Below are 22,753 nucleotides of genomic sequence, written 5' to 3'. Positions count from 1 at the left end.
TTGATTAGCGCAAAGGTACAAGTCCAGCCCAGGTTCATGAGAATCCACATTCCGCCGTCGAGACTCACTACCATTACGAAAGGCGAAGTACAATGCCTAAAATTGGGCCTACCGGCGCGTCATGTTTTCCGCGAAGACTCAACTCTTCTTTCCATGCCAGACGACCCGCTCCGGGCTCGCTATATGCTGCACATAACGCTAGTGATGATGCCCACTAACCGCAACGAAGATAATGTGGCGGCCAAGGAGAGAGGGAAGGAGATTGGATAGGGCGAGGTATAAAGCCTGGCTTTGGAAGGGATGCGATCTGCACACTCACACAACCTTCTGGCTGACTAAAAAGCTGAGGCGCTCGTTCAATGTCTAAAAATGGCGCTCATCATGTTCATGTTGTCGAGGGTGCCTCTGGCCTTCTATCAGAGGAGCCGCCTAGGTTCGCTATCTTAGTACCGGTGACATGTGATGATGCCCATCAACCGCAATCGATGATGAGATACACTCTAATTATCACGCGGCGAACGAGGCAACAACAGGAACACTTGGATGAGCCGGGATAGATAAACTTAGTTTTGGAAAGCGATAATCTGCACACGCACTCGACCGTTGGGTCGACCAAGGGATAGGGAGCTGGTTTGCATGTTTAAAACCTTCCAACTTGATCTACCATGTTGTCTGGAGCGGTCGGACTGTTCCTGTAGCGGAAGGGCTGCTTTTGGGGCTTGCTGCATGGTACGAGTAAAGTGATGATGACGCGCAGCATCTGCAAGCGAGAACGATCCACTGACTCACTGGAGAAAGCCATACACATATTCACCAGAAGAGAGCATATGAACGCTGTAAGTCCAAATGGCGGTGATGTATAAAGTATGATCAGTGGGGATGTTTCCCACTCCCACACAGCTTTGCGGGGTTATCAGAATAGTGCGCCTACCGTACGCATGTCTAAAAACTTCGGGATGGAATTTCCATGTTTCGCGGATCGAAGTGCTTTGTCAACGTACCGCAAGGGCGTGCTTAGCTTGTGTTGTTGCGACGCGAAGAGGTCGTGACGATGATAATCCTCAGCAGCTGACCCTTTGCGAAGATTCTTGTCTGGTGATGGCGTGCGAATGAGCTCTTGCTCTTGTCTTCGATGCCTGCCATTTCTGATGTGGTTTTCAGGAAATCTAACGCGCAAGGCTCATGCGGTGGGACCTGAGTCTCTCATACTTGAAATGCCACGCCGTCTCTCTTGACCATAGCCTTGCCACCGCCCGCAAATCCAGTGCCTTCGCTCCGTATCTCGACCAGCCCTGGCTTGAGTCCTTTCCCCTTGTCTTTCTTGCTCTTCTTCCCCTCCTTATCCTTTCGCTTCTCCTCTGGCACACTCGTCAGATCCGCATCGCAAACATAGCAATGCACAGTTTCTGGCTCTGGTCCTTCTTCATATGCGTCTCGATGGTGTCTATGGTCTGGCCTCAAGAACCTTTCTACACAAGGCTTGCACAGTACGTGTCCGCATGGTATCGCAATCATAGCTTTCGTTGCATTCGACAGCGATTTTCTGCAACTCGGACATGAAGGCGTCGACTTCCCCGTTTCTGGTGGCTTTTCCATGTTGAAGTTCGTCGTTACAAGCGTCTTCAGTGACAGCGCGTGCGGATGACTTGGATCGCTGGATGGACACGTAGGATTTTGCTTCGCTTTCTCCTGGGTCTTGTAGTTCTGATCCGGTGTCTCCCCTGGTACCCAAAAGGATGGCAGATGGCCCTTCGCTGCCTTCTTCTCTTCGTCGAGCGCAAGTTTTGCACGGCTGCGCTCCTCAATCGCAATGCGCTTCAGCTCTTCCTCGTCAATCTCAAACTTCCTCTTCGTCCCACGTCCCTCACCCGCAGCAGCCTCGTCGTCCTTCTCCACGACAATCTTCCCGCCTTCTCGACCAACGACCCGCGATCCAGCCCCGTGCTTGACCTGCAATCCCATCTGCACAGCTTCGAAATCTGCGACTGCTCGCTGCCGGGCTTCCTCATCCTCACGTGCGTGCTGGTCCTCCTCTTCTTCTCGTCGTCGCTCAGCTGCCTTTTCCAATCTCTTGATTTCCTTTCGTTGCGCAAGAAGATTGGACATTGCGCACTCGCGGCAGAAGAGGTCACCTGATGGACAGCAGACGGGGTCGACTGCGGGGAGGAGACATAGCTGGCAGCTGCCGAAGGGAAGGAAGGAGTCACGTGTTAGGCGGCTGGACTGTGAGCCCCAGGTTGCTTTCATGTTGTTCCGCTCATGGGACGTAAAGACTGTTTTAGGAGGCGGCATTTTGATAAAGGTGGATAGAATCAGATTTGGAGGATGTAGTGAGTGAGATTGCACGTGCGTGTCGTGGTCAAGATCGATTTTGGGAAGTAGCGATAGAAGAAGCAGTTATGCAGTCCGTGAGTACTCCAATGAGCGTCGACTCGCGCTGTCTATCGTTCACTGCAATCTAGCAAGTGACGAAAAGATGTCGGAGCCTCGGGGACGGCGCGTCCGCCACACGTGGCTCAGGGCGCAAAAACGTTGGTTGGCTGGCCCAAGCTTCAGCCAATTCCGAAAACATTTCCATGTTCCGCTCATGGGCTTCTGTCCGGTCTCCTCCTCAACCCACCTGCGATGCGACCAGACCCAGGAGAGCAGCCCGCTGCTCCCAGTGCGCCATGGAGGGCCGGGTCAGCCTTTGTCATGGGCGCCGTGGGATTGCTCTGCCGCGGATTCTTGATGATGAGCAAGACCGAGACGCATGGGCTGGATGAATTCGTGAAGCTGTTGGAGGAGCGCGAAGATGTCGAGGGCAGGCAGAAAGGGCTAATTACAGGTATGCGATTACTCAAAGCTTCCATAGACACCCATTGACATAAGTAGTATCGAACCATGTCTCTGTGTACGTACGTTCCGCTGTGGTGATATGAATGAAGATCTGAAACTCATACGTCATTTGGACAGACTCGACGACCCCATGGTTTGGGGCATACTGCCGTTGTCTTACATGTTCAGCCCTGATAACCTGCGATGGGGTCTGGGAAGCTACGACCTGTGCTTCACCAACAAGTAAAGGTTCCTTCCGCACATACTCCATGGCATGCTAAGAACTGCAGGGGTCTTTCAACTTTCTTCACTCTCGGCCAAGTCCTTCCCACGCACCGTTTGGCGCATTCGCAGTTCGGCGGCCTCTTCCAGCCTACCATAACGCAAGCGATACGGCTGCTATGTCGCGGTCCCTTCCTCAACGCAAGCGATCACTTGGAGAAGCCGTCCAAGTCCCTCCGCAGCCCAGACGTCTCCGACCCTTTCAGCGGCGGTCATCTTACATTCTCGACGAACGGCACCGATACGTTCCCTTCGCCGTCAGCATACCTCACGCGCCGCCATGCTTGGGTTCACATCTACCCGGAAGGCATGATACACCAGCACCCAGACAAGACCATGCGCTATTTCAAGTGGGGAGTGTCGCGACTGATACTGGAGAGTGAACCTCTGCCGGATATTGTTCCGATGTGGATTGAGGGACCGCAGGACGCCATGAGCGAGGAGCGCACATTTCCGCGCTTCCTGCCGCGACCGGGCAAGAACATCAGCATCACTTTTGGCGACGTACTAGACGGAGAGAAGGTTTTTGGAGACTTGCGCGCACGTTGGAAACAGATACATGCGCAGGAAGAGAAGAAGAGCGGCAAACTAGAGGTGGGCGTCCTCAACGACAGTCTCAAGTATTCGGACGAGGTGAAAGAGCTCCGCAAGGAGTGCACGACGAGAGTACGCAACGCCGTTTTAGATGTACGCCGATTGCGCGGTCACCCTGAAGAAGATCCCAAGGCAGGCCTTGCGGAGACGTGGCTAAGAGAGGGACCCAAGAGGGAGGGCAGGAAAGAGGACGGCAGCATCACCAAGGACACCTGAGGCAGTCAGGCTGTACAATATGTATTGAGTATTTGCGGCAGTTATTCTAGCGACCGAGAGCGCTATACCCATAGAGGACCTCGAGAAGACGGGGCAGGCTGATGGCGACGTACAGCCCCTGTCCGGACATTCCGACGTTCCTCTGTATCTGTCTTCAAAGGCGTCGTTGCAAGCCGGACGTTCTCGGCCCCACGCGGGCGGTCCAACGAAGGATAATGAAAGAAATTTTCCTGCGCGCAGGCTGTCAGATTAGATCAAGTAATTCACCGTCAGCGACGTCTGCGCGACGTCCAGCGCGTGCGCCAATCGCAACAGAACCACGGCACAGCCTGGCAGGCAGGCGGGCGGGCTTCGTCATAGATGGGCGAGACGGCTGGACAGGCAGCGCGCGACACCTGTTCAGAGGTGCGCGCCCGTCTCGGAGTGCTCTTATCATCACCCAGCCTGCGAACGCTGCGCGAGCCGCATGGGCGACGGGCGGGCGCGTCGCAGTGAAGCAGCAGCAGCAGGCAGCGGCGCTGTTTTGAGAAGGGGCACCTGGGCTCTTGGCATCATCGCGCCTGCTAATATAGAAAGGACGTGGAAGCCCGCTCTTTTTCTGCAGTCCAACAGCGCTAGACTCCGCTCGCCTCGCTTACCGCCCCAATCAGCACCCGAAGCATCCTGGCAAGCATACCTGAATACATAAGAGCGACATGGACTCCAACTCGACGTGGGCTCCCGAATCGCCAGACTTGTCGACGAGTCACTACTCCAACGACGACGAGCCCGTCCACCCGCAGCACCAGGGCTACCGCGGCTCCATCTCGCACTCGCTGCCCTACTCGCCGCCCACGTCCAGCCCGACCCTCCAGGCCAAGGCTCTGCCGTTGGCTGACACGTCCCCCATGCCGCGGGGTGTGCGCAAGGAGGAGAGCATGCAGGATGCAGATTACGTGCCTGACGCGGACGCGCCCGTGACCGCCGTGGAGACGCCGCGGGGCAAGGGTGTCAAGAGGGAGGACAATGGCACGCCAGGCGCGCCCGCAGATGTCAACATTACGGTGCACTTCCCCGTTGCGAGGATAAAGCGCATCATGCAGGCCGACGACGACGTGGGCAAGGTCGCCCAGGTGACACCTGTTGTTGTCTGTGAGTACTCTTGCCTTGCTTACCCTAAACTTTCTCTGCGAAACGCGTGTGCCCCACTCTTGCAGCGCAATGAGGGGTGCTATGGACGCGTTACGGACCCCGCCGAACTGCCCTTTCCCGCATTGCAACAAGCACATTACTGACAACCGCTCAGCAAAAGCACTCGAGCTCTTCATGGTCTCACTCGTCACCAAATCCGCCGCCGAAGCCAAGGCGCGCAACTCCAAGCGCGTCGGCGCCGCCCACCTCAAGCAAGCCATTGCGAACGACCCACAGTTCGACTTCCTCAGCGACATTGTCGCGAAAGTTGCCGACGCGCCGGCAGCTGCAGAGAAGAGTGAGGATGCCATGGATGTGGACAGTGGGAAGAAGAAAAAGGCGTCTAGCAGGCGCAAGAAGAAGAGTGACGATGATGACTTTTGAGGCTCGGAAACTGAGATGAGATCAAGACTTACGATAATACGTGTTGGAACGATTGATGATGCGGCTTTGTCTTCGCAGGGGATTCCCGTCGACGGGAGGTTTAAAATCTTGCCAAGAACCTGCGAGCTCTGGCGGACCCCTGCTTGATGATGGTTGGAGCAATGACTCGACCTCGCATCACTACTCTGCATCCACCCTTCCGCATCTCGCGCAGTACATGTACGAGTTATTAGAGCGGGACCGGCGTTGAGCAGGTGTGCAATGTTCACCGACTTCATGAACACTTTCTAACTCCAAAAGGTTCCTTCAATCGGACGGTTCAATACGGCGATACCAAACAATTTGAGTAACTATCTCCACTTGATGTTCTTGCTCCGTGATGGCCCGTTTCTAAGAGTTTGTTTACTGCACGACGGTTCGGACGCAGATAGTGACAGACCTTCGATCCTATCTTGACTCATCTTTCACCCGCTCGAAGTTCTATTCCGAGGGCATGCCGCGATTTTAACGATACTGATATCATAGCGTCCATCGCCGAACCGATGGATAAATTGCTAGTTTCCGGGTTGGCGGCGCGTTCATCACCTACCGCGCCATTTAACCGTAACCTAGCAGATCCCCGCATGCCGCCGCCCGTCAGGAACCGTCATTCGATTGGCTCCTCCCACATCGAAGACCATGACTCTGTTAGCCCTGTCGATACTGGGCTATTCGCGATGCTTTCTCCCGTAGCGCCGGGAGGTATTAAAGACCATGTTCCCAGCATATGCGGTCTGCTATGTTGCGGATTCTAAAGTGGTAGAGAGTGTAGTCAAGATGCATTCTCTTCGGTGCTTCGTCGCTTTGGTCTGGGTATTGCTTCCAGCGGTATCAGCGCACAGCGAGGACTTGTCTGGTGCCAGAATTGCGCAACGCGCTGTCCGACCAAACCCTCCAAATGGACACTGGACAGATACCTGGACGTCTATGCCGCAGCTCACAGAGCCAGCGAATCTACCACCTGCCCCATTCGTACGCCGTCCCAAGTACTGCTAAGAAAAAAAACCCACTGACAGGCTCAGAACCAAACCGGAGCAGTCTTCGTGAATTCCACAATCAGACAAACTCTCCACATGTCCGTCGGTGCCTCGCAAATCCGCCTCAAGATCTCCAACGCATTCGGCGTCACAAACCTCCCCATTACCGCTGTCACCGTCGCGCTACCAGTGAACGGCAGCGCAGGCGTCCACCAAGTTCAGCCATCGACACTGCAAAAAGTTACTTTCTCTGGCAAAGATGGGATCTCCATACCCAACGGCGCCCTCGCCGTCTCCGATCCTTTGACCTTCAAAATCAAACCGCAGAGCATGCTCACCGTCTCGATCTATCTCGAAAAGGGCCAGACAACGAACAGCATCACATCCCACCCGGGTAGTCGCACAACCTCATACTGGCAGTTCGGAAATGACGTCTCTTCCTCTTCCCTCGCCGTCACAAATACCAGCACACAGTCCGCAGCGCACTGGTACTTCCTCTCCGCCGTCGAAGCCTGGGTTCCACCCTCCTCGGGCACGTTGGCCATCATAGGTGACAGCATCACCGACGGTCGCGGCAGCGAAACCGACAAGAATAACCGCTGGCCCGATCTGCTCCTTGCGCGCCTGCAGAAGAACCCCTTTACCTCCCGCATCGCCATCGCGAACCAAGCTGCAGGTGGAAACCGCGTGCTGGCAGATGGTTTGGGACCGAATGCGCTGGGACGCGTGGAGAGGGATGTTTTGTCCCACCCTGGGGTGCGGTATGCGATGGTGTTTGAGGGCGTGAATGATATCGGGAGTGCGGATGCTACCTCTGCAGCTCAGGGAGCTATCTACGAGGGGCTGGTGCAAGCATATGAGCAGATTGTCACCCGGATACATGCCTTTGGGATTCCTGTGTTTGGCGCGACGATCACGCCCTTCTCCGCTCCTGCCAACTTCACGGGGCAGCCGTATAGCGACCCCGAGAGGGAGAAGACACGGCTGCGGATTAACACATTCATTAGAGAAAGTGGAACTTTCGATGCCGCGGTGGACTTTGATAAGATGCTGGCGGATCCGAAGATTTCTAGCCAGCTAAAGGACGAGTACGATTCAGGAGACTATTTGCACCCTAATGTCAAGGGGTACCAGAGACTGGCGGATTTGTTTCCAGTGGGTATTTTTGCGGCTTGGGAGCAGGGTGCGGATGAGTTTGTGTAGGTAGGGGAGGAGTCAGTTGCCTTCGCTATACATGGAACCAATCTAATCCTACATGGGCAATTTTGCCAATGCAGTACTTGATCAGTCTTACAACTCACTCCACCATGTACATTGCCTACTAGTAGGTTGGCCTCGACCATCAGACGGCGGAAATGTTGTTGGCTCGGTGCTCGTCGTTGCTCAAAGTCCGAATCTCTCATGCGCTCTCCACACGCTCACTGATGTCGCAATTCGATGCGCTCGTTGATGCTCACTCTCACAGTGACTAGTTCACATTTCAAGGCGCGGCCGCAATACGCCGTTCAGCCACGTTGCGCCACTACCGCAACGCGCGTTACAAGCCGATTTCCGCGCAGAGAGTTTGACTAGGAACGTATCTTCCGCGTTTCTGTTCGCTCTCGAGAGAAGCGAACACTCGGTGAGCAAGTTAAGCTTATATCCGCAGCGCGGGTATACCGGCTTCCCTGCAGCAAGCTTTGTAGCCTCAACTCCACGTCGACGAAGCTTTACAGGGCTGATGCTCCTACCACGACACTCCTATCAATCCTGGCGTACACATGCACCGCACGAGGCTAAAGGCGCCGCGTACGGTAGCTCACGCCTCGCTGACTCTTATACCCACGATGTGCCTCTGTACCTCAGGCAAGGCACCGACAAACAGCTTGTATAACTACAAGCTACGGCCCGAATCGGTAAGCGTGATCGATAGTTCGGGTCGGCCGACACGGCTGGATGAGGTCACCAACCTCGACACTTTCCGGCGAGAAGCATGCCGATGTACAATCATAGGCTTGCACCCGCGGACGGGAGCTTTCTGCCTCGCGAAGTACCGAAAAGTCCGCATTCGTGGCCATCCCAAAACGCGAGATCGTTTACAGGGGCAAATGAGACGCGCCCTGGCATGATATATAGATGACGAGGGCGCAGCTAGGTTCGTGAGCCACACTTAGTACAACAATTCAATCGCAGTATTGATAAGATGGCAGACGACATCGAAATGTATCCCAACATAAGCAGAGGACGGAGTATGAATCCCCACGCCAATGATCTGGAGAGCCAGTATGTGGAGCCGGCCGTCGAAGAAGGTGAATCGCCACTAGATAAAGCGCCCAAGACAACAAGAGCAAGTGACTCTTCGTCCAGCGGTTCAACTTGGAATGCGGCCGAAAAAGATGACAACGACGGACATCGCCCATCTCGCCGCGAACTGTCCGAATCAATTTCAAGAAGTCGCAGCCACAGAGGGAGTTTTCCTGCACGGACAAGATCCGACGCCCTGGGTGCTGCAACGTCCACGAGTTTGTCGCAACCCATCACCCGCGCCATTTCGCGTCGCGATACCGTTCTGAGCAAGATTCGAACGAGGAATAACATCCCGCCATTCGATCACCCTTTGATCCATCAGCCTACCACTGCTGATGTGCTGGTCGATTTCGATGGCAAGGACGATCCATACAGACCTATGAACTGGCCCACCAAGAAGAAGATCATCACCACCGCGCTTTACGGTCTATGTACCATGTCCGCTTCTTGGGCTTCCTCATCCTACTCAGCCGGTACCTCTCAAGTAGCTCGACACTTCCATGTCGGCGACGAGGTAGCCACGCTCGGCACCAGTCTATTCCTATTTGGCTTCGGTCTAGGGCCACTACTTTGGGCGCCATTAAGTGAAGTCTATGGAAGGCGTCTTGCGGTACTGGCACCGATGTTTATAGGGGCGTGCTTCAGCTTCGGGACGGCCGTGGCAAAGGACATTCAGACGGTCATGATCACGCGGTTCTTCGGGGCGTTTTTCTCCAGTGCGCCGGTTACGAACACAGGCGGCGTCTTGGGCGACCTGTATGATCCGAGTTGGAGAGGTATAGCTATGGCAGGTTACGCAATGGCTGTTGTCGGCGGACCGTGTTTGGGTACGTCATCCATTCGTAGCCCTTAAATACCATGAAACTGATAGAATTACAGGGCCCATTGTCTCGAGCGCCTTTGTTGTTAATGCTTCCCTCGGCTGGCGCTGGACGGAGTATTTCACCGGCATTCTGCAACTCTCCGTTCTCCTCGTGGCGACCATCTACATCGACGAATCCTATCCGCCCAAGCTGCTCGTCTACAAAGCGCGCCGCCTCCGCCACGAATCCGGAAACTGGGCACTGCACGCCAAATTCGAAGAATGGGACGTCTCCATCGTGGAACTCGCGCGCAAATTCTTGCTCCGCCCCGTCCAGATCCTCATGTCCCCAATCTGCTTCCTCGTCGCCCTGTACGCCTCCTTCTGCTACGGTATCCTCTACATGCAACTCGGCGGGATCCCCATCATCTTCGGCGAAGAGCGCGGCTGGAAGCCGTTAGTGGCTACCCTGCCCTTCCTCTGCGTCCTCATCGGCGCTTTCCTAGGGTGCTCGTTAAACGTCTACAACCAGACACTCTACAACAAAGCGTACCACGCCGCCGGCAACCGCGCCGTACCCGAAAAGCGCCTCCCCCCCATGATGCTCGGCTCCGTCCTCTTCTCCGGCGGACAGTTCCTCATGGGCTGGACGGCGGATCCCTCCATCCACTGGATATGTCCCTGCATCGGGCTCGTGCTGCTCGGTACAGGCTTCTTCACTATTTTCCAAGCCGCACTGAATTATCTTGTCGATACGTTTACGCTGTATGCTGCGAGTGCAGTAGCGGCGAATACGTTTCTGAGGAGTTGCTTTGCGGGGGGTTTCCCGCTTGCGGTGGCGCCGTTGTATCACAACATTGGAATTGGGCCTGGAGCCAGTATCACTGGTGGGTTTGCGGCGTTGTTGATCCCAGTGCCCTTTGTGTTCTACATCTACGGAAAGAACATTCGGAGGAGGAGTAAGTGGAGCAGGGCGAGTGTGTATGATTAGCGGGAGGTGGGAAGGTCTAGCAAATATCAATAATTGGAATGACGCTCGGGTTCTATACTTGTAAGCGAATACGTGGCCGCCACCCGCACCTTGTCCATTCCACACACTTGCTGCTGTGCCTGCCAGACTATGGCGACTAAACATGATGCGAAGGAACTCTTATGGAGAATTATGGAGGACTAGAACCAAAGTCACACTCATAGGTTTGGCTCGTCTCGAGTTGATTTGGACAGGTGTGCTGAACATGCTATGGTGAAAGAGCAGCGTCAACGAGCCGCGATGAGGCACACCATCACTGAACAGGAACACGGCCAGCATAAAAGACATATAAAACCCTCTCTCTGCACCTTACTTCTTCTTCACACTTCGTGCTTTGTCAACCTGTGGCAACAAAAAGTAGACACCTCACCATCCTATGGAGCAGCCAACCTGCTCACCATGGCCAATATGATCCGCACTTGCGTTGGCTTGACGGAGTATGCTGGATACCGTAGGTATACTGCGGTGGTCTTCTTTCTAGAAGCTTCCGGAAGCGCCGCTGCTGCACGATTGCAAAAGACACCTAATGAAGCGATTGCTTCAACAAGGACACGAAAGTCGACTAGACCGGCCACGACCTCAAAAGCATGGCTTGGCTTGGCAAGGTGTCAAACAGGCTGAGAATCACGTGCGTACAAGGTTAGATACGGTTTACGTTATGAAGACGCTCGTCATCACAGAGCGATGACCCATACATACGGGTATATAAGTTCTCTTTTCTATCTCACCCTGCTTACTTCTTTACCCTGCCAAATGCCGGCAGACTTCGGCTACTCAAACGTCTCCGCCGCCCATTTATGGAAGATTAAAAACAAATGTGGTCTACTTCATGTTCGCTTTTGCGCTGGGCTGGGCCTAGTCCAGGTATGAGGAAAGAGCGGTGCGTCCTGAAAGCGGGCTCAGGTCACGATGATACGCTCCATCATAAAAGGAGGATGGTTGTGTGAGGGTATATAAATAGTCCTTCTTACCGCATTCGTACTCTTCTCCACACTTTTGTTGGTGCCGGAGTTGGGTGACCAAGACAGTCCGGCGACCTGCCTATGGAGGACTCAAAAGAAGGAATGAACATGCCACATGGCTCGTCTTTGGCGCTGGAATGAGCTCAAGTCTAGTGGAGTATGTAACTACGCAAGCAAACCTATAACGTCTTTGTATGACCATTACTAGCTACGATGATGCACAGCACGATGAAGCTACATTGCAGATCTACTGATATAAATCTCAACGTCCTCGTTCTCCTATTTACACTCTACACTCAGCCAAGTTATGGCGTCTAAAACCTGAAGAGAAAGACACCATGAGTCTTCTAAAATCCTGGGTCTATGTTGCTCATGGTTCGCCTTTGCGGCGAGCTGCCAAAAGTCGAAAGGATAGCCTCTCACGATCTGGAAATCTACTATGTGAGAAGTACTCGGATGTGATGATGCTCATTAACTTGGCGCGTCGTGGCGCGGCTGAGTGTATAAAAGCCCTCGTATTCTCTCCTGTCTCTCCACTCCTCACACTTCGTGCTGTGCCAGCAAGGCGACCAAAAAGCTAAGGATGCCACAAAATGTGGGTCTGAAAGGACAGATCGAAGATATCATGGCTGTTCCCCGCATGTTGGGCGGCTGCAAAGCCATGTGCAAGTGCCACTGCGCTGCGAAAGTGCGACAAAACACTCAGCTTCGATCACTGGTGGAGTGATGATGAACTGCATCACGGTGTGAAGATGTAGATACTGGGTTATATAAACCTCCAATACTCTTCAAGCTTTTTCTCTTCTTCACACTTGCCCTCCATCAGCTGGATGAGTACAAATCTTGGCTCTCCTCCTATATGGGAGTCTACAGATCGATGGACAAATTCAACATGGTTGCTGCTTGTGTGCGGAGAAATATCAATACTGCATCAAAGACAATATGCCGTGGATCATGCTGTGTTATCCTTATATCTTTGATGGCTAGTGTAGTGATGATGCTCTGCATCATGTAACGATGAGAGAGAATGTAGAGCATATAAAAACCTTGTGCGGCGGTTCTTACTTCTTCACAATATCACTTCGCCAGTGTGACGACTAAAAGTTATGGCTGACTTCCCTATGGGGCTTGAAAAACAGGACTACAAGAATGACATGTTGTCGCCTGCGTGCTGGAGTACCAAAAGGTGGAAAAGAACGCAATATGTTGGACGTGGTCTGGAGTCTTTTTTAGTCGTTTTTGATACTAGCAGATTGATGCTGCGCTGCATCATAGAAGAATGATGAGGATTAAGTTAGTATATAAAGCGCACTATCGTACGCTTTGCTTGCTCTACACACTTTCCTTACTCTTCACACTTTCCTGCTCCGCCAGGCCTTGGAGACTAAAAACCCCAATCGCATCTGCTCATGTGGAAGCCTAAAAGTACTTCTCTTCGCAAGACATGTTTGTTGCGTGTGTGCGAGGCTACTCGAACACGAAGACGCAGAAGCCTATGCCTGCCGAGCTTGATTTTGTGCGTCTGTCGCTGGTACAGTGATGATCCTCTTCACCACGTCACCAGTTGAGAATTTGAGCGTATATAAGCGTCTTCTTCCTACTTCGTACATCTTCTTCACACTACTAGACTCTGCTTAACTGGTGAATAAACTCCATATTGGACTAGTTCATGGGGGTCTAAAGCAAGTCCTGTACATCTACATGTCGTTCCAGCCTCTTGGCTGTGTTCAGAACGGCATGATGACGGACAATGGTTTCGTGGATTCACAGACTGTCCTCTCAGCCATCACCATAAAGACATGGTGCTGTGCAACACTGCCGACCCGGATAGTGAATATATAAAGCGTGCTTGCCTGCACCTTTTGCTCTTCACACTTCTCAGCCACTACCATTCGGTGATTAAAAGTGGATATCGTAGGATCCATGGAGATCCAAAATCAAGAACTTTGATCTTATGTCCTTCGTTTCGCTTGTCTCTGCCCAGGACGACAAGCGGCTGGAATACGAGCCCATGAGGTTTCGTGGCCTTGCCTTTTAGTCACCTCGATTAGGATCTGGTGATGATTTGTCCCATCAGTATCATTTGATGATCGCAGGCGAAGGTATATAAGAAGCTAATTCTTAGTCCATGCCTGGCACACACCACCTCACTGAGGCGGAACTAAAAAGCCTTGGACTACTCCTGCATGTGGATAAAAAGCCATGCAAATGTTCTCAATGTCTGGATCGTGTTTCGGTGCCTGTTAATAGACAAGATAGAAAGAAGGAGAAGACATCCTCATGGGACGCGGTTCCTGGCGTAAGCGGGACGCGTAGTCTCTACAGCTTGTTCTCTTGCCCTCTCACAAACAGCTGTCACAGGCCCACGAAAAATGACCAACGATTGAGAAGCGGCTGCGATGCCTAGACGGGCAAATTATGCAGATTCGCAGTCCGTTACGCAGTATGAACGTGAGCGCCGGTGCATTTTGACCTGTGTGGTCTTGTAAGTAACGAAGGTACCGTCCAACACAAGCGACATGAGTCGAATGGTGTATTCTCGCTATGTACAGGGGATCATAAAACTGACAGGAGAGTATGCGAAACGCCTATACTAACAACTTCACTTGTGCCCAAAGCACCAAACACCACCGTCACCATGTCATCTTATACACCGCAGCTAACGACTGGCGCATCCAAGCATCATCCTACGCACCATCTCCCCAAATGCCCACCACACCCATTGCAAACGCCACCCCCGAGATCCCCGCTCTCCACGCCTCCGTAACCTTCATCCTCTCCACCGCATGCCGCACCTCCTCGCCGTTGACATCATCTCCCTGCGCCTCGAGATCTAGCAGGGCTCTCTGCTCGTTCTTGCCTTCTCGGAACGCAACCGCGTAGTCAACACCAGGGCCTGAGACGAATGCGAAGATGGAGGTGTAGAGGAGGTAGGGGTGGCGGAAGCGGCGCGGCGAAAGGAGGTAGGCGGAGAAGAGCGTAAAGGTTGTGATGTGGCGGAGGTAGGAGGAGAGGAGGCGCGTTTTGGAGGAGAGGTAGGTGTGTGTTGAGCGGGCGGTTACGGCGGTGGGGAGGGTGAGGAGGGCTGGGAGGGCGGTTGTTGAGAGGGAGGCTGAGATGCCCTGCCGAATGTTAGTGATCATTTCCGTATCGGCCAATTGCTCCACAGAGCTCCATGAGAGGTGAATGATGGCAGTGGGAACAGCGGAGTGCGATAAGGTAGCTACAACGTACAGTGAGCAGTCCCAGACTTATCGTCCCCACGAACTTGCAGATAGAAACCGTCGGGCTTGCCATAGTGCCGCTATTCAGTCGTCACGTAACGGAGCAATTGATGCAACGTTGGAGCTGGAGCTTGGATGTCGTTGTGGGGGCAAGGCTGCAGTCATGCAGATTGACGTGGTTCTGATCGAGCGGCTACAACACGTGATGCGGGGATTAGGTAGTAGGAAGAAGCAGGCGGCCCAAGCTCCTGCACTTCCACAAACTCAAAGAACCCGTGTTCGGGTATGCTGACATGATTCTGATTCCTTGAATATGGAGTGTGGAGTACCGTTCTTACTTCCACCTTCCACCTGCCCTTAATCGGAATGCAATCCCTCCGTCTGCTTCCCCAACTCTCTGCTACGGCCGTTGGTAGAATAGTAAGCACGCCTAAAGTACCGAGGCTCGGCTGGTACTCATTGCGGAGCTCTGGAGCCGCAACACCACGACTTGTCGTCAGCAACAACTCGAGGTCTCACGGCAGCTTCTTTCATACTGTGTGAGCATTACGTTATTTTTTTTATCAGGACCTTCTATCTTACTCGCCATCAAATCTCTGGGTGCTAAGCTCACGATCGGCAGCTCCGCGTTACGGCAATCCCCCGAAAACGAAGGCCAAACAGAAGAACCTCCTTGGAAAACACCGCGCACCATGCCTATGGAGAAGCACGAATACTTGAGTGATGTGTGGAGGGATGGCATTTTTGGTACATATTCCCAGCGATTGCAATCATATGCAACTGGACAGGACGGTGCAATGGCTCTATTGCAGTAGAATGCTACAAGGAAACGTACGCTGATCTATTGCTTTCTGCAGACAACAAAGTCGTGTTCTGCACCGGCGGAGCAGGCTCAATATGTTCCGCTCAAGTCCGCGCCATGGTGCACCTCGGTGCCAACGCTTGCATAATCGGGCGCAATGTCGAGAAGACAGAGAACATGGCCAAAGATATCGCAACGGCAAGGAAGGGCGCAAAAGTACTGGGTCTAGGCGCAGTAGACGTAAGGAAACCAGAGGCGCTGGTCGCCGCTGCAGAGCGTTGCGCGAAAGAACTGGGCAGCATAGACTTCGTGATGTGAGCTCCCTTGCGTTGAGACTGAGACAAGTTGCTGATGCAGTGTAGTGCCGGTGCAGCAGGAAACTTCCTCGCTACCATCGACCAGATATCGTCGAACGCGATGAAGTCGGTCATGGACATTGACGTGCTGGGCTCTTACAACACACTGAAAGCGACTCTGCCTTATTTGGTCGACTCAGCAAACAAGTATAAAGTGGACGGCAAGACGCCTCCCAAGGCCGGCACTGGAGGCCGTATCATCTTCGTCAGTGCTACACTACACTATTCAGGCACTCCGCTGCAGAGTCATGTCTCTATCGCGAAGGCAGGTGTCGACGCTATGTCGGTATCTGTGGCTATCGAGCAAGGACCCAAAGGTATCACTTCCAACGTGATTGCGCCAGGTCCCATTGCGGGCACAGAAGGCATGGCGCGTCTGTCAACAGATGACAGCCGCAAGGAGACACCGCGCCAGATCCCGTCCCAGAGAATGGGCTACGTGAAAGAGATCGCAGACGCCACCGTCTATCTGTTTTCGGATGCTGGCAACTTCGTTAATGGAGAGACTATTGTCGGTAAGTTGGTATCCGTCCAAGAAATCATTTCGCCTCGCTGACTCGGATTGCTAGTGGATGGCGGCGCATGGCACAACCAGAGCATCGACAAAGGGGCGTTCAAGTATCCCGACTTCCTCCTCTCGGGAGACACTGTGACGGGTGTAGCTGGTATGAAGAAGAAGTCCAAGTTGTAGTTGATCAATGTCAAGCGCTTGAGAAGTTAGTGTGCAAGGTGTCGAAGATGATAGTCGATGTCAGCCTAGTACTGCCGTGCGTAGTAACCGTAGGCGTCAATCTAACCATGGAACGCAGACAAAGCTAGTCCGCGGGCACCCAAACATCCGGAAGGCTTGTTACATGACAGCTCACTTGTTCCTTGACTCGAAGAAAAAACTTGATGATCCGCTGCATCCGCTCCACTGTCACGACCATCTAAGATTGACGACGTTGGATCTCCCGCGGCGACGTCGGACGGACAACGCATCGCGTCGTGTGCAATTGGCCCACGGCACGCTTCTTAAAACGCCAGTGACGACAGGGCGTAGCACCGTCGCGGGTTCTGCGGACATCTTCATCTCTCTCCTGGCGATCGTGCTCTGTTATATCCACTTCCTGCCCAATGCTCAAGATCGCCCCCGAAGCCAAGATAGGTATGACGCCATGACCTAAGCAGCCGAAAGGGGAAGCGGCGTGGCGTTCGCGGAGCGGAGACGCAGGGGGCGCCCCCTGTCGAAAATGTTGGGAGTGGGCCCTGGACGAGAGGGTGAGGTGAGGCTTTTCAGGCTGATCTTCAGAGGGATGCGACGCGGCGGAAGTGGGATTCATGTGAGAGCGCGAGGTTTGGCATGGTTGGTTGCAGGCGTGTTTGCGATTGAGGGCTTGGGACACGATAGACGAGGTGCTGGGATGTCGATAGTCCTCCTAACTGTTGGTGGAGAGGTTGCTGGATGTGGCAGCGTGTCGCCCGGCTTACCTATGGGCACTCATTGTCACCGACCGACAGGCGCTTCGCTGAGGGCGCCTCTTGCGGGCGTGCCAGCACCGTTTCGAAAGGACACCGTCCATACGTCCGCGATCGTCGCACGCAGCTTCCGTGGACGGCTTGGCCGGCTCGAGGGCGTTGTGTGCCGTTACAGCGCAGCGCAGGTTGAGGCCGTGATGGCTATGCTTGATATATTGCGCTTGGAAACCTGGCACTTGCGCGTTCAATACTCCAACGTTCATGATCCTGGAGACTCGATCAATACCGACTATTTATCGTCGCTGCAGGCCCCCGCGAGTTCTCGGTTCCGTGTGGCAGCCATTGGCCTGCTCCCACGCGCTTCCCTGTCGTCGATACTCGGACGATACGACGGCGCTCCTATTCCCAGCCCAAGCGCAGGTGATCGCCATCTGCGGATTATCACCACAGGCGGCCGACGATATCATCCACGCGGCCCCGTGCTCCTGCTGCTTCCCTTCTGCTTGCTGCTTTGTTCACCGACACACTCGCTTCTTGTGCGCTTCTTTTGTTCCTTGTCGTCCTCGGGCTCGACTGCCATTCGCTTCCCACTAGAATTATAGAACGTCTTTGCCCGCACTACCGCCGTGCCCGGAACCCCGTCCGAAGCGGGTAGCGTGCACGAAAACACGGCGCCAATTGATTGCAGCGCGACGCTCCTGTGCTCCTCGAGGCTCCGCTTGTTTCTTGGACGCCGAGGACCTGCCCGCTTGGGTGTTGCTCGTTCATGCACGTCATGACGAGAGGGGCTCTGAACAGCACTGCACTTGACAACTAGCCGTGCCGTCTCCTCTTCCGTCTGCGGCATTATCGGAGGCCTCTGTTTGCCTGTGAAAGCTCGTCCTCGTCTTTGAGTTGATTCGAGGTGCACGGCCGGAACCTACGGCGGCGCTTGCCCGATTGGAGTGCAAGGGTAAGTTGCTAGTGCGCGCTCCACTCAACACAGCTTCCCAGATTCCCATGCTATCCTGGTGGCTGTGGACCTGTTCTCCCGCCTCTCACTTTCTTGCCTCCCACCCTCACGCCGACGACACCTTTCGTCCTCGTCGCTCGTGCAGAAATGCTGACAAGCCCTTCTCTCGCAGGTTAACCTTGATCAAGGCCTCACCTTTGCGAGAGCCACGGTCTTCCACGGCTTAGCTCCCGTCTACCACGCTCGCTGCCACACGTCCTCTGTTTGCCCGTCACGAATTGTACGCTGCAGCAACAAAAACCAAAATCACACACCCTCTAGACCACCTCGGCAATCGGAGCTCAATCCATCTCGTGCTCAGGCACCGTTCCTGAAAGACCGCAAACAAAGCCGTCGTAGCTTCGAACCCTCCACTGTGCCGCCACAAAACCAATTGTAGCCCGACTGCCGATACCATCGTTTGCCGCGAACCAATACTCCAAACGCCGTCATGTATACCGTGTCCAGGGCAGCCTTTCCGGGCTTGGCCACTTTGCTTGCACTATACCTGCTGGTAGCCACAGCCATGGCTGACTGGGACTACAAGTACTGCTCTTCGCAAAACACAGCGTCCGACACTTCAGCTTGTAAGCGTGTTGCTTCGGGACTAATGCAATTGACTGACCTCTCCAGTCTACTGGCAATATCAATCCAACGGAAAATGCCATGATTACTGCGTCGATCAGGGCGACTATGCCTTCTTCGTGCTCCAGGGCCAGAACTGCTGGTGCTCAAACTATATCCCTGCAGAACAGTCAGATCTCAGCGACTGCAGCGATACCTGTGCAGGCTTCGACACCGAGAACTGTGGAAAGGCGGGCGAGTACTACATCTACGTCAACCTCAATGGGAACCCTGCCGGGACTGCGGGAGCCTCACAGCCATCTTCCACAAGTCAAGTGAGTAGTTCTTCAACAAGCCCTACTGAGGCTACAACAGTCAGTAAAATCCCCTTCTTTTGTCCAGAGCGTTGATCTATTGCGAATCGAGTGTTCTTTCTTTTGTCGTCTATTCTGCGAGTCATTGCATGTTCTTTCTCGGTTTTGTCCTGCTTTTGGAGGAGGTGATTTTGACTTCCATGTAGCCTTCATCGGCTCCGCCAAGTTCTTCTGCTGTGGTAGAATCGAGTCCAGAACCGTCGTCCGTCTCGAGCACGGCGACCTCTGCGGCACTTGTTACTACCCCAACTCCTGTACTTCATCCCTTTCTTGATCTCCACCCACGTCTTTTGACTATCTCAGATCCTGGCTGACATCGAATTAGACCCCGAGCAGCACACCCTCGACAACCTCGACATCTTCACAAAAGCCCCCATCAACTACCAACGATCCTCCTGCATCAACCGCAGAACCGCAAACCCAGTTCAAAACCATTACGGACACCAACAATGGCGGCGCCGTAAGAACGGAGACCGTCATCATCACTCCTTCATCCAGCGCTCAGCCCGAACTTTCCGGAAAAGCCAAGTCGAACACTGGTGCTATCGTCGGAGGAGTAGTGGGTGGTGTTGGGGCTCTTGCAGCCATTGTTGCGGGCGTGCTATTTCTGCTCTGGAGACGGCGCAAGCAGCAGCGGGACAGACAGGGCGGTGAGGCTGGCGAGCAAAATGAGACTGGCGTACACCGCTATGCAAGCACCATGAGCAAAGCGGGCCTCTTACGCGGCGAAAAGGATCCTCAGTACCCGCCTCCTATCGCAACAAACTTCAACCGACGGCATAGTCGTACGCTGGACCAGGAATCTATCAGCCCAATCTCTGCATCCGATCGGCGCAACAGCTCCTTCCGGATAGCTGACCAGCGTCTCAATCCCTCCACCATCTTCGTTTTCGACAACACCAGTAGAGCTAGTGTGGGCAGCTTGGACGACAGTCGAGATTACCACCGCACCTTGAACGTATGTACCTTCAGCCCCTGATTGACTTCATCGCATCGACTAACCCATTGGCAGGTTCGAAATCCTGATGCGCAGTGATGATCGCGTTCGAAACCATACTGGATCGGCTAGTGATGGTAGCACTGCTTCTTTTCTTGCAGTTGGATTTCCCTGGCTGTTCATGACCTCACGAACATACTTTAGACTCATATACCTGGCATTGACAGGTGACCGTCTTTATCGGCACATACCAGCATCGATCTGGCGTTGGGCCTGCGACGGCATCGGCGCACCGAAGCGATTTCCCTTCTCGTGGCTATTGCTGCTAATGCCTTTACTGTAAATTCTACTTTTCAGTTAATCTACCATGCTGTCACGTACATACGGAATGGACAGGAAGCTTCCACCGGGAGCGTTGAGGGTAGGGAGAAGATTGGGCAGGCCAGAAGATTGGCAACGCGGGATGTTGAGAGTAATTGGTCCCAGATATCTACGGATAGGAGATCAGGCAACATAGGTAGCCAGCGATGTCTGCTGGCGGGCTGAAAATGCCTGCGAAAGCGATGTACGCAATTGAAGAACATACGCCCTCATTTGTAGTCTTCGTGAAACAGTGAATCACATATTAAATGTTATGAGGCGTAGGAGACCTGACTTTCGAATGTGAAGACGTTAGTTCTCGAGGCTCCGTTAGAACCTGCTATCTACTACCGATTGTCAATGCAATTGTCCGGTCGGAGTTGCAAGGTGAGGCTCAGTGTCGGAGAAGGGGGCGCTTGGGCCACTCATCCCAGAGGGCTGACGACGTTGCTGCCCCTCGGCCAATGCCAACATCGACCGCTAATTTGGACCTGGACCTCCGCGTCGCAACCTCTCTTTCCCAGTCTATCTCCACGTTCTTTGACACGCATACACAACACATCGCTGACGAGTCGCGCAGACTCGTGTAGACCTTCGTGATGAGTAAAATGTGGGAGGTGGATCCTGAGACGAGGAGCAAGTTACTGGAGATACAGAAGACGAACGAGAACAATAGGTGTGTGGACTGCAATGCGCCGAGTCCGCAATGGGTACCTCCCCCGCCTCCAACGCAATGCAAACACTAAGTACTCTAGGCTTCTCCTAAGCTCGGCATCTTCATGTGTCTCTCCTGCTCTGGCGTGCACCGCGGTCTGGGCGTCCATATCTCCTTCATCCGCAGCATAACAATGGACGCATTCAAGGGCTCCGAGCTCGCGCGCATGGCTGCAGGCGGCAATAAGCCGTTCCAGGAATTCTTCGATTCGCATTCCTCCAACACGAAAGACGGGAAGAAGTTCGAGACGAGCTCGATACAGGAGCGATATGATTCTGAGGCGGGCGACGAGTGGAAGGAGAGGCTGAGCTGCAAGGTGGAAGGCCGGGAGTTCGACAAGAGTAATCTGCCCAAGCGGTTGCCGAAGAAAGAGACTACGGCGCTGGGATCGGGCGCGCCGCTGAGTGGGAGGGCGAGCGGTCCGGGAAGCAGGAGCGGGACGCCGCTCAGCACGACGAGAAGCAATGACTCTGCGAGCGCGCTTGGGCGTTCTGGATCACCGGCGCTTGGAACGAACGCCATGGGCAACCCGCAAAAGGCACGAAATGAGGCGTATTTTGCCCGGATGGGGTCCGAAAACGCAAATAGGAGGGACGACCTGGCGCCGAGCCAGGGAGGGAAGTACGCTGGGTTTGGCAGCGAGCCAGATCACTGGAAGAAGGAAGAAGACTTTGATAAGCCGCCTGCGTTGGACGATTTCCAGAAGGATCCTGTGGCTGCACTGACGAAGGGGTTTGGTTGGTTGGGCGCGAGCGTGAGTAAGGCGGGCAAGACGGGGTATGAGGGCTGGGTCAAGCCTGGTATGGCGAAGGTACGTTTACACCACATCTTGCGCAGAGGTATGTATTCAGCTAACGGTACAATAGCTCGCCGAAGCAGACCTCGCCTCCCAAGCGCGTAATACTGCCGGCTTCGTCGGCCAGGGCATCCAATCCGGCGTCACCAACGCAGGTACCACACTCAACCGCTTCGTCGAGGGCGCAGATGCCCCTGCTTCCTCCTCTCGTTCTCGCGCTGCGCCCGAGAAGAAGGACTTCTGGGATAGCTTCGGTGCGCCGCCAAGTGGGCCGAGTGAGGATAAGAAGGACTTCTGGGATGAGTTTTCGAGTGCGGGAGAGAGTAGGACGCAGGCTCAGAGTGTGGGTCTAGGAGGGGCAGCGGCGAAGAAACCGAGTGGGATTGGGACGAGTGCGATGAAGAAGCCGGCGGGAAAGAAGGAGGAGGAGTGGGGGGATTGGTGAGAGAGCGTCGAATAGACGGATACATGGGTGGAGTTCTGGAGTAGCACAGCGAAAATGCGGGTGCGTTGTACTGATATACACGGTTGGCTGTTTCCATTGGCTTGCGCAATCCTACGTTATTACGAACAATATCTTGACTCTCTCCCATCTCATTCACTTTGCGGTGGTTGCT

At 54.0% G+C, this 22,753-nt stretch overlaps 8 protein-coding genes across 8 annotated transcripts; 6 read left to right on the top strand and 2 right to left on the bottom strand.

Moving 5' to 3' along the window:
• Positions 1–1,203: 1,203 nt before the first annotated feature.
• On the bottom strand, positions 1,204–2,292 carry N0V89_004504 (uncharacterized protein; the record flags this gene model as incomplete). Its single annotated transcript, XM_056213289.1, has 1 exon — positions 1,204–2,292. One exon carries the CDS (start codon positions 2,290–2,292, stop codon positions 1,204–1,206), a length of 1,089 nt encoding a protein of 362 aa, XP_056073597.1.
• A 333-nt stretch (positions 2,293–2,625) lies between these two features.
• TAZ1 (Lyso-phosphatidylcholine acyltransferase) lies at positions 2,626–3,909 on the top strand (the record flags this gene model as incomplete). Its single annotated transcript, XM_056213288.1, has 4 exons — positions 2,626–2,827; positions 2,875–2,893; positions 2,956–3,060; positions 3,108–3,909. 4 exons carry the CDS (start codon positions 2,626–2,628, stop codon positions 3,907–3,909), a joined length of 1,128 nt encoding a protein of 375 aa, XP_056073596.1.
• A 695-nt stretch (positions 3,910–4,604) lies between these two features.
• Positions 4,605–5,463, top strand: N0V89_004502 (uncharacterized protein; the record flags this gene model as incomplete). The annotated part of the gene is made up of 2 exons (XM_056213287.1): positions 4,605–5,040; positions 5,195–5,463. The coding sequence occupies 2 exons, from the start codon at positions 4,605–4,607 to the stop codon at positions 5,461–5,463; spliced, it is 705 nt and encodes a 234-aa protein (XP_056073595.1).
• Positions 5,464–6,575: 1,112 nt separating this feature from the next.
• N0V89_004501 (uncharacterized protein) lies at positions 6,576–7,682 on the top strand (the record flags this gene model as incomplete). The annotated part of the gene is made up of 1 exon (XM_056213286.1): positions 6,576–7,682. One exon carries the CDS (start codon positions 6,576–6,578, stop codon positions 7,680–7,682), a length of 1,107 nt encoding a protein of 368 aa, XP_056073594.1.
• A 979-nt stretch (positions 7,683–8,661) lies between these two features.
• N0V89_004500 (uncharacterized protein) lies at positions 8,662–10,558 on the top strand (the record flags this gene model as incomplete). The annotated part of the gene is made up of 2 exons (XM_056213285.1): positions 8,662–9,592; positions 9,645–10,558. 2 exons carry the CDS (start codon positions 8,662–8,664, stop codon positions 10,556–10,558), a joined length of 1,845 nt encoding a protein of 614 aa, XP_056073593.1.
• A 3,688-nt stretch (positions 10,559–14,246) lies between these two features.
• N0V89_004499 (uncharacterized protein) lies at positions 14,247–15,078 on the bottom strand (the record flags this gene model as incomplete). The annotated part of the gene is made up of 2 exons (XM_056213284.1): positions 14,247–14,782; positions 15,057–15,078. 2 exons carry the CDS (start codon positions 15,076–15,078, stop codon positions 14,247–14,249), a joined length of 558 nt encoding a protein of 185 aa, XP_056073592.1.
• Positions 15,079–15,475: 397 nt separating this feature from the next.
• On the top strand, positions 15,476–16,632 carry SPS19 (peroxisomal 2 4-dienoyl-CoA reductase sps19; the record flags this gene model as incomplete). The annotated part of the gene is made up of 4 exons (XM_056213283.1): positions 15,476–15,530; positions 15,641–15,899; positions 15,948–16,456; positions 16,511–16,632. 4 exons carry the CDS (start codon positions 15,476–15,478, stop codon positions 16,630–16,632), a joined length of 945 nt encoding a protein of 314 aa, XP_056073591.1.
• Positions 16,633–18,916: 2,284 nt separating this feature from the next.
• On the top strand, positions 18,917–22,581 carry GCS1 (Zn finger-containing GTPase- Activating Protein for ARF; the record flags this gene model as incomplete). Its single annotated transcript, XM_056213282.1, has 5 exons — positions 18,917–18,983; positions 19,739–20,286; positions 21,216–21,335; positions 21,381–22,151; positions 22,207–22,581. The coding sequence occupies 5 exons, from the start codon at positions 18,917–18,919 to the stop codon at positions 22,579–22,581; spliced, it is 1,881 nt and encodes a 626-aa protein (XP_056073590.1).
• Positions 22,582–22,753: the final 172 nt, after the last annotated feature.

The sequence above is a fragment of the Didymosphaeria variabile genome (genome assembly GCF_027946475.1).
Source record: "Didymosphaeria variabile strain IMI 356815 chromosome Unknown scaffold_3, whole genome shotgun sequence".
NCBI lineage: Eukaryota > Fungi > Ascomycota > Dothideomycetes > Pleosporales > Didymosphaeriaceae > Didymosphaeria > Didymosphaeria variabile.
The sequence above is the reverse complement of the archived record's forward strand: the minus strand, read 5'-3'. Positions and strand labels throughout refer to the sequence as shown.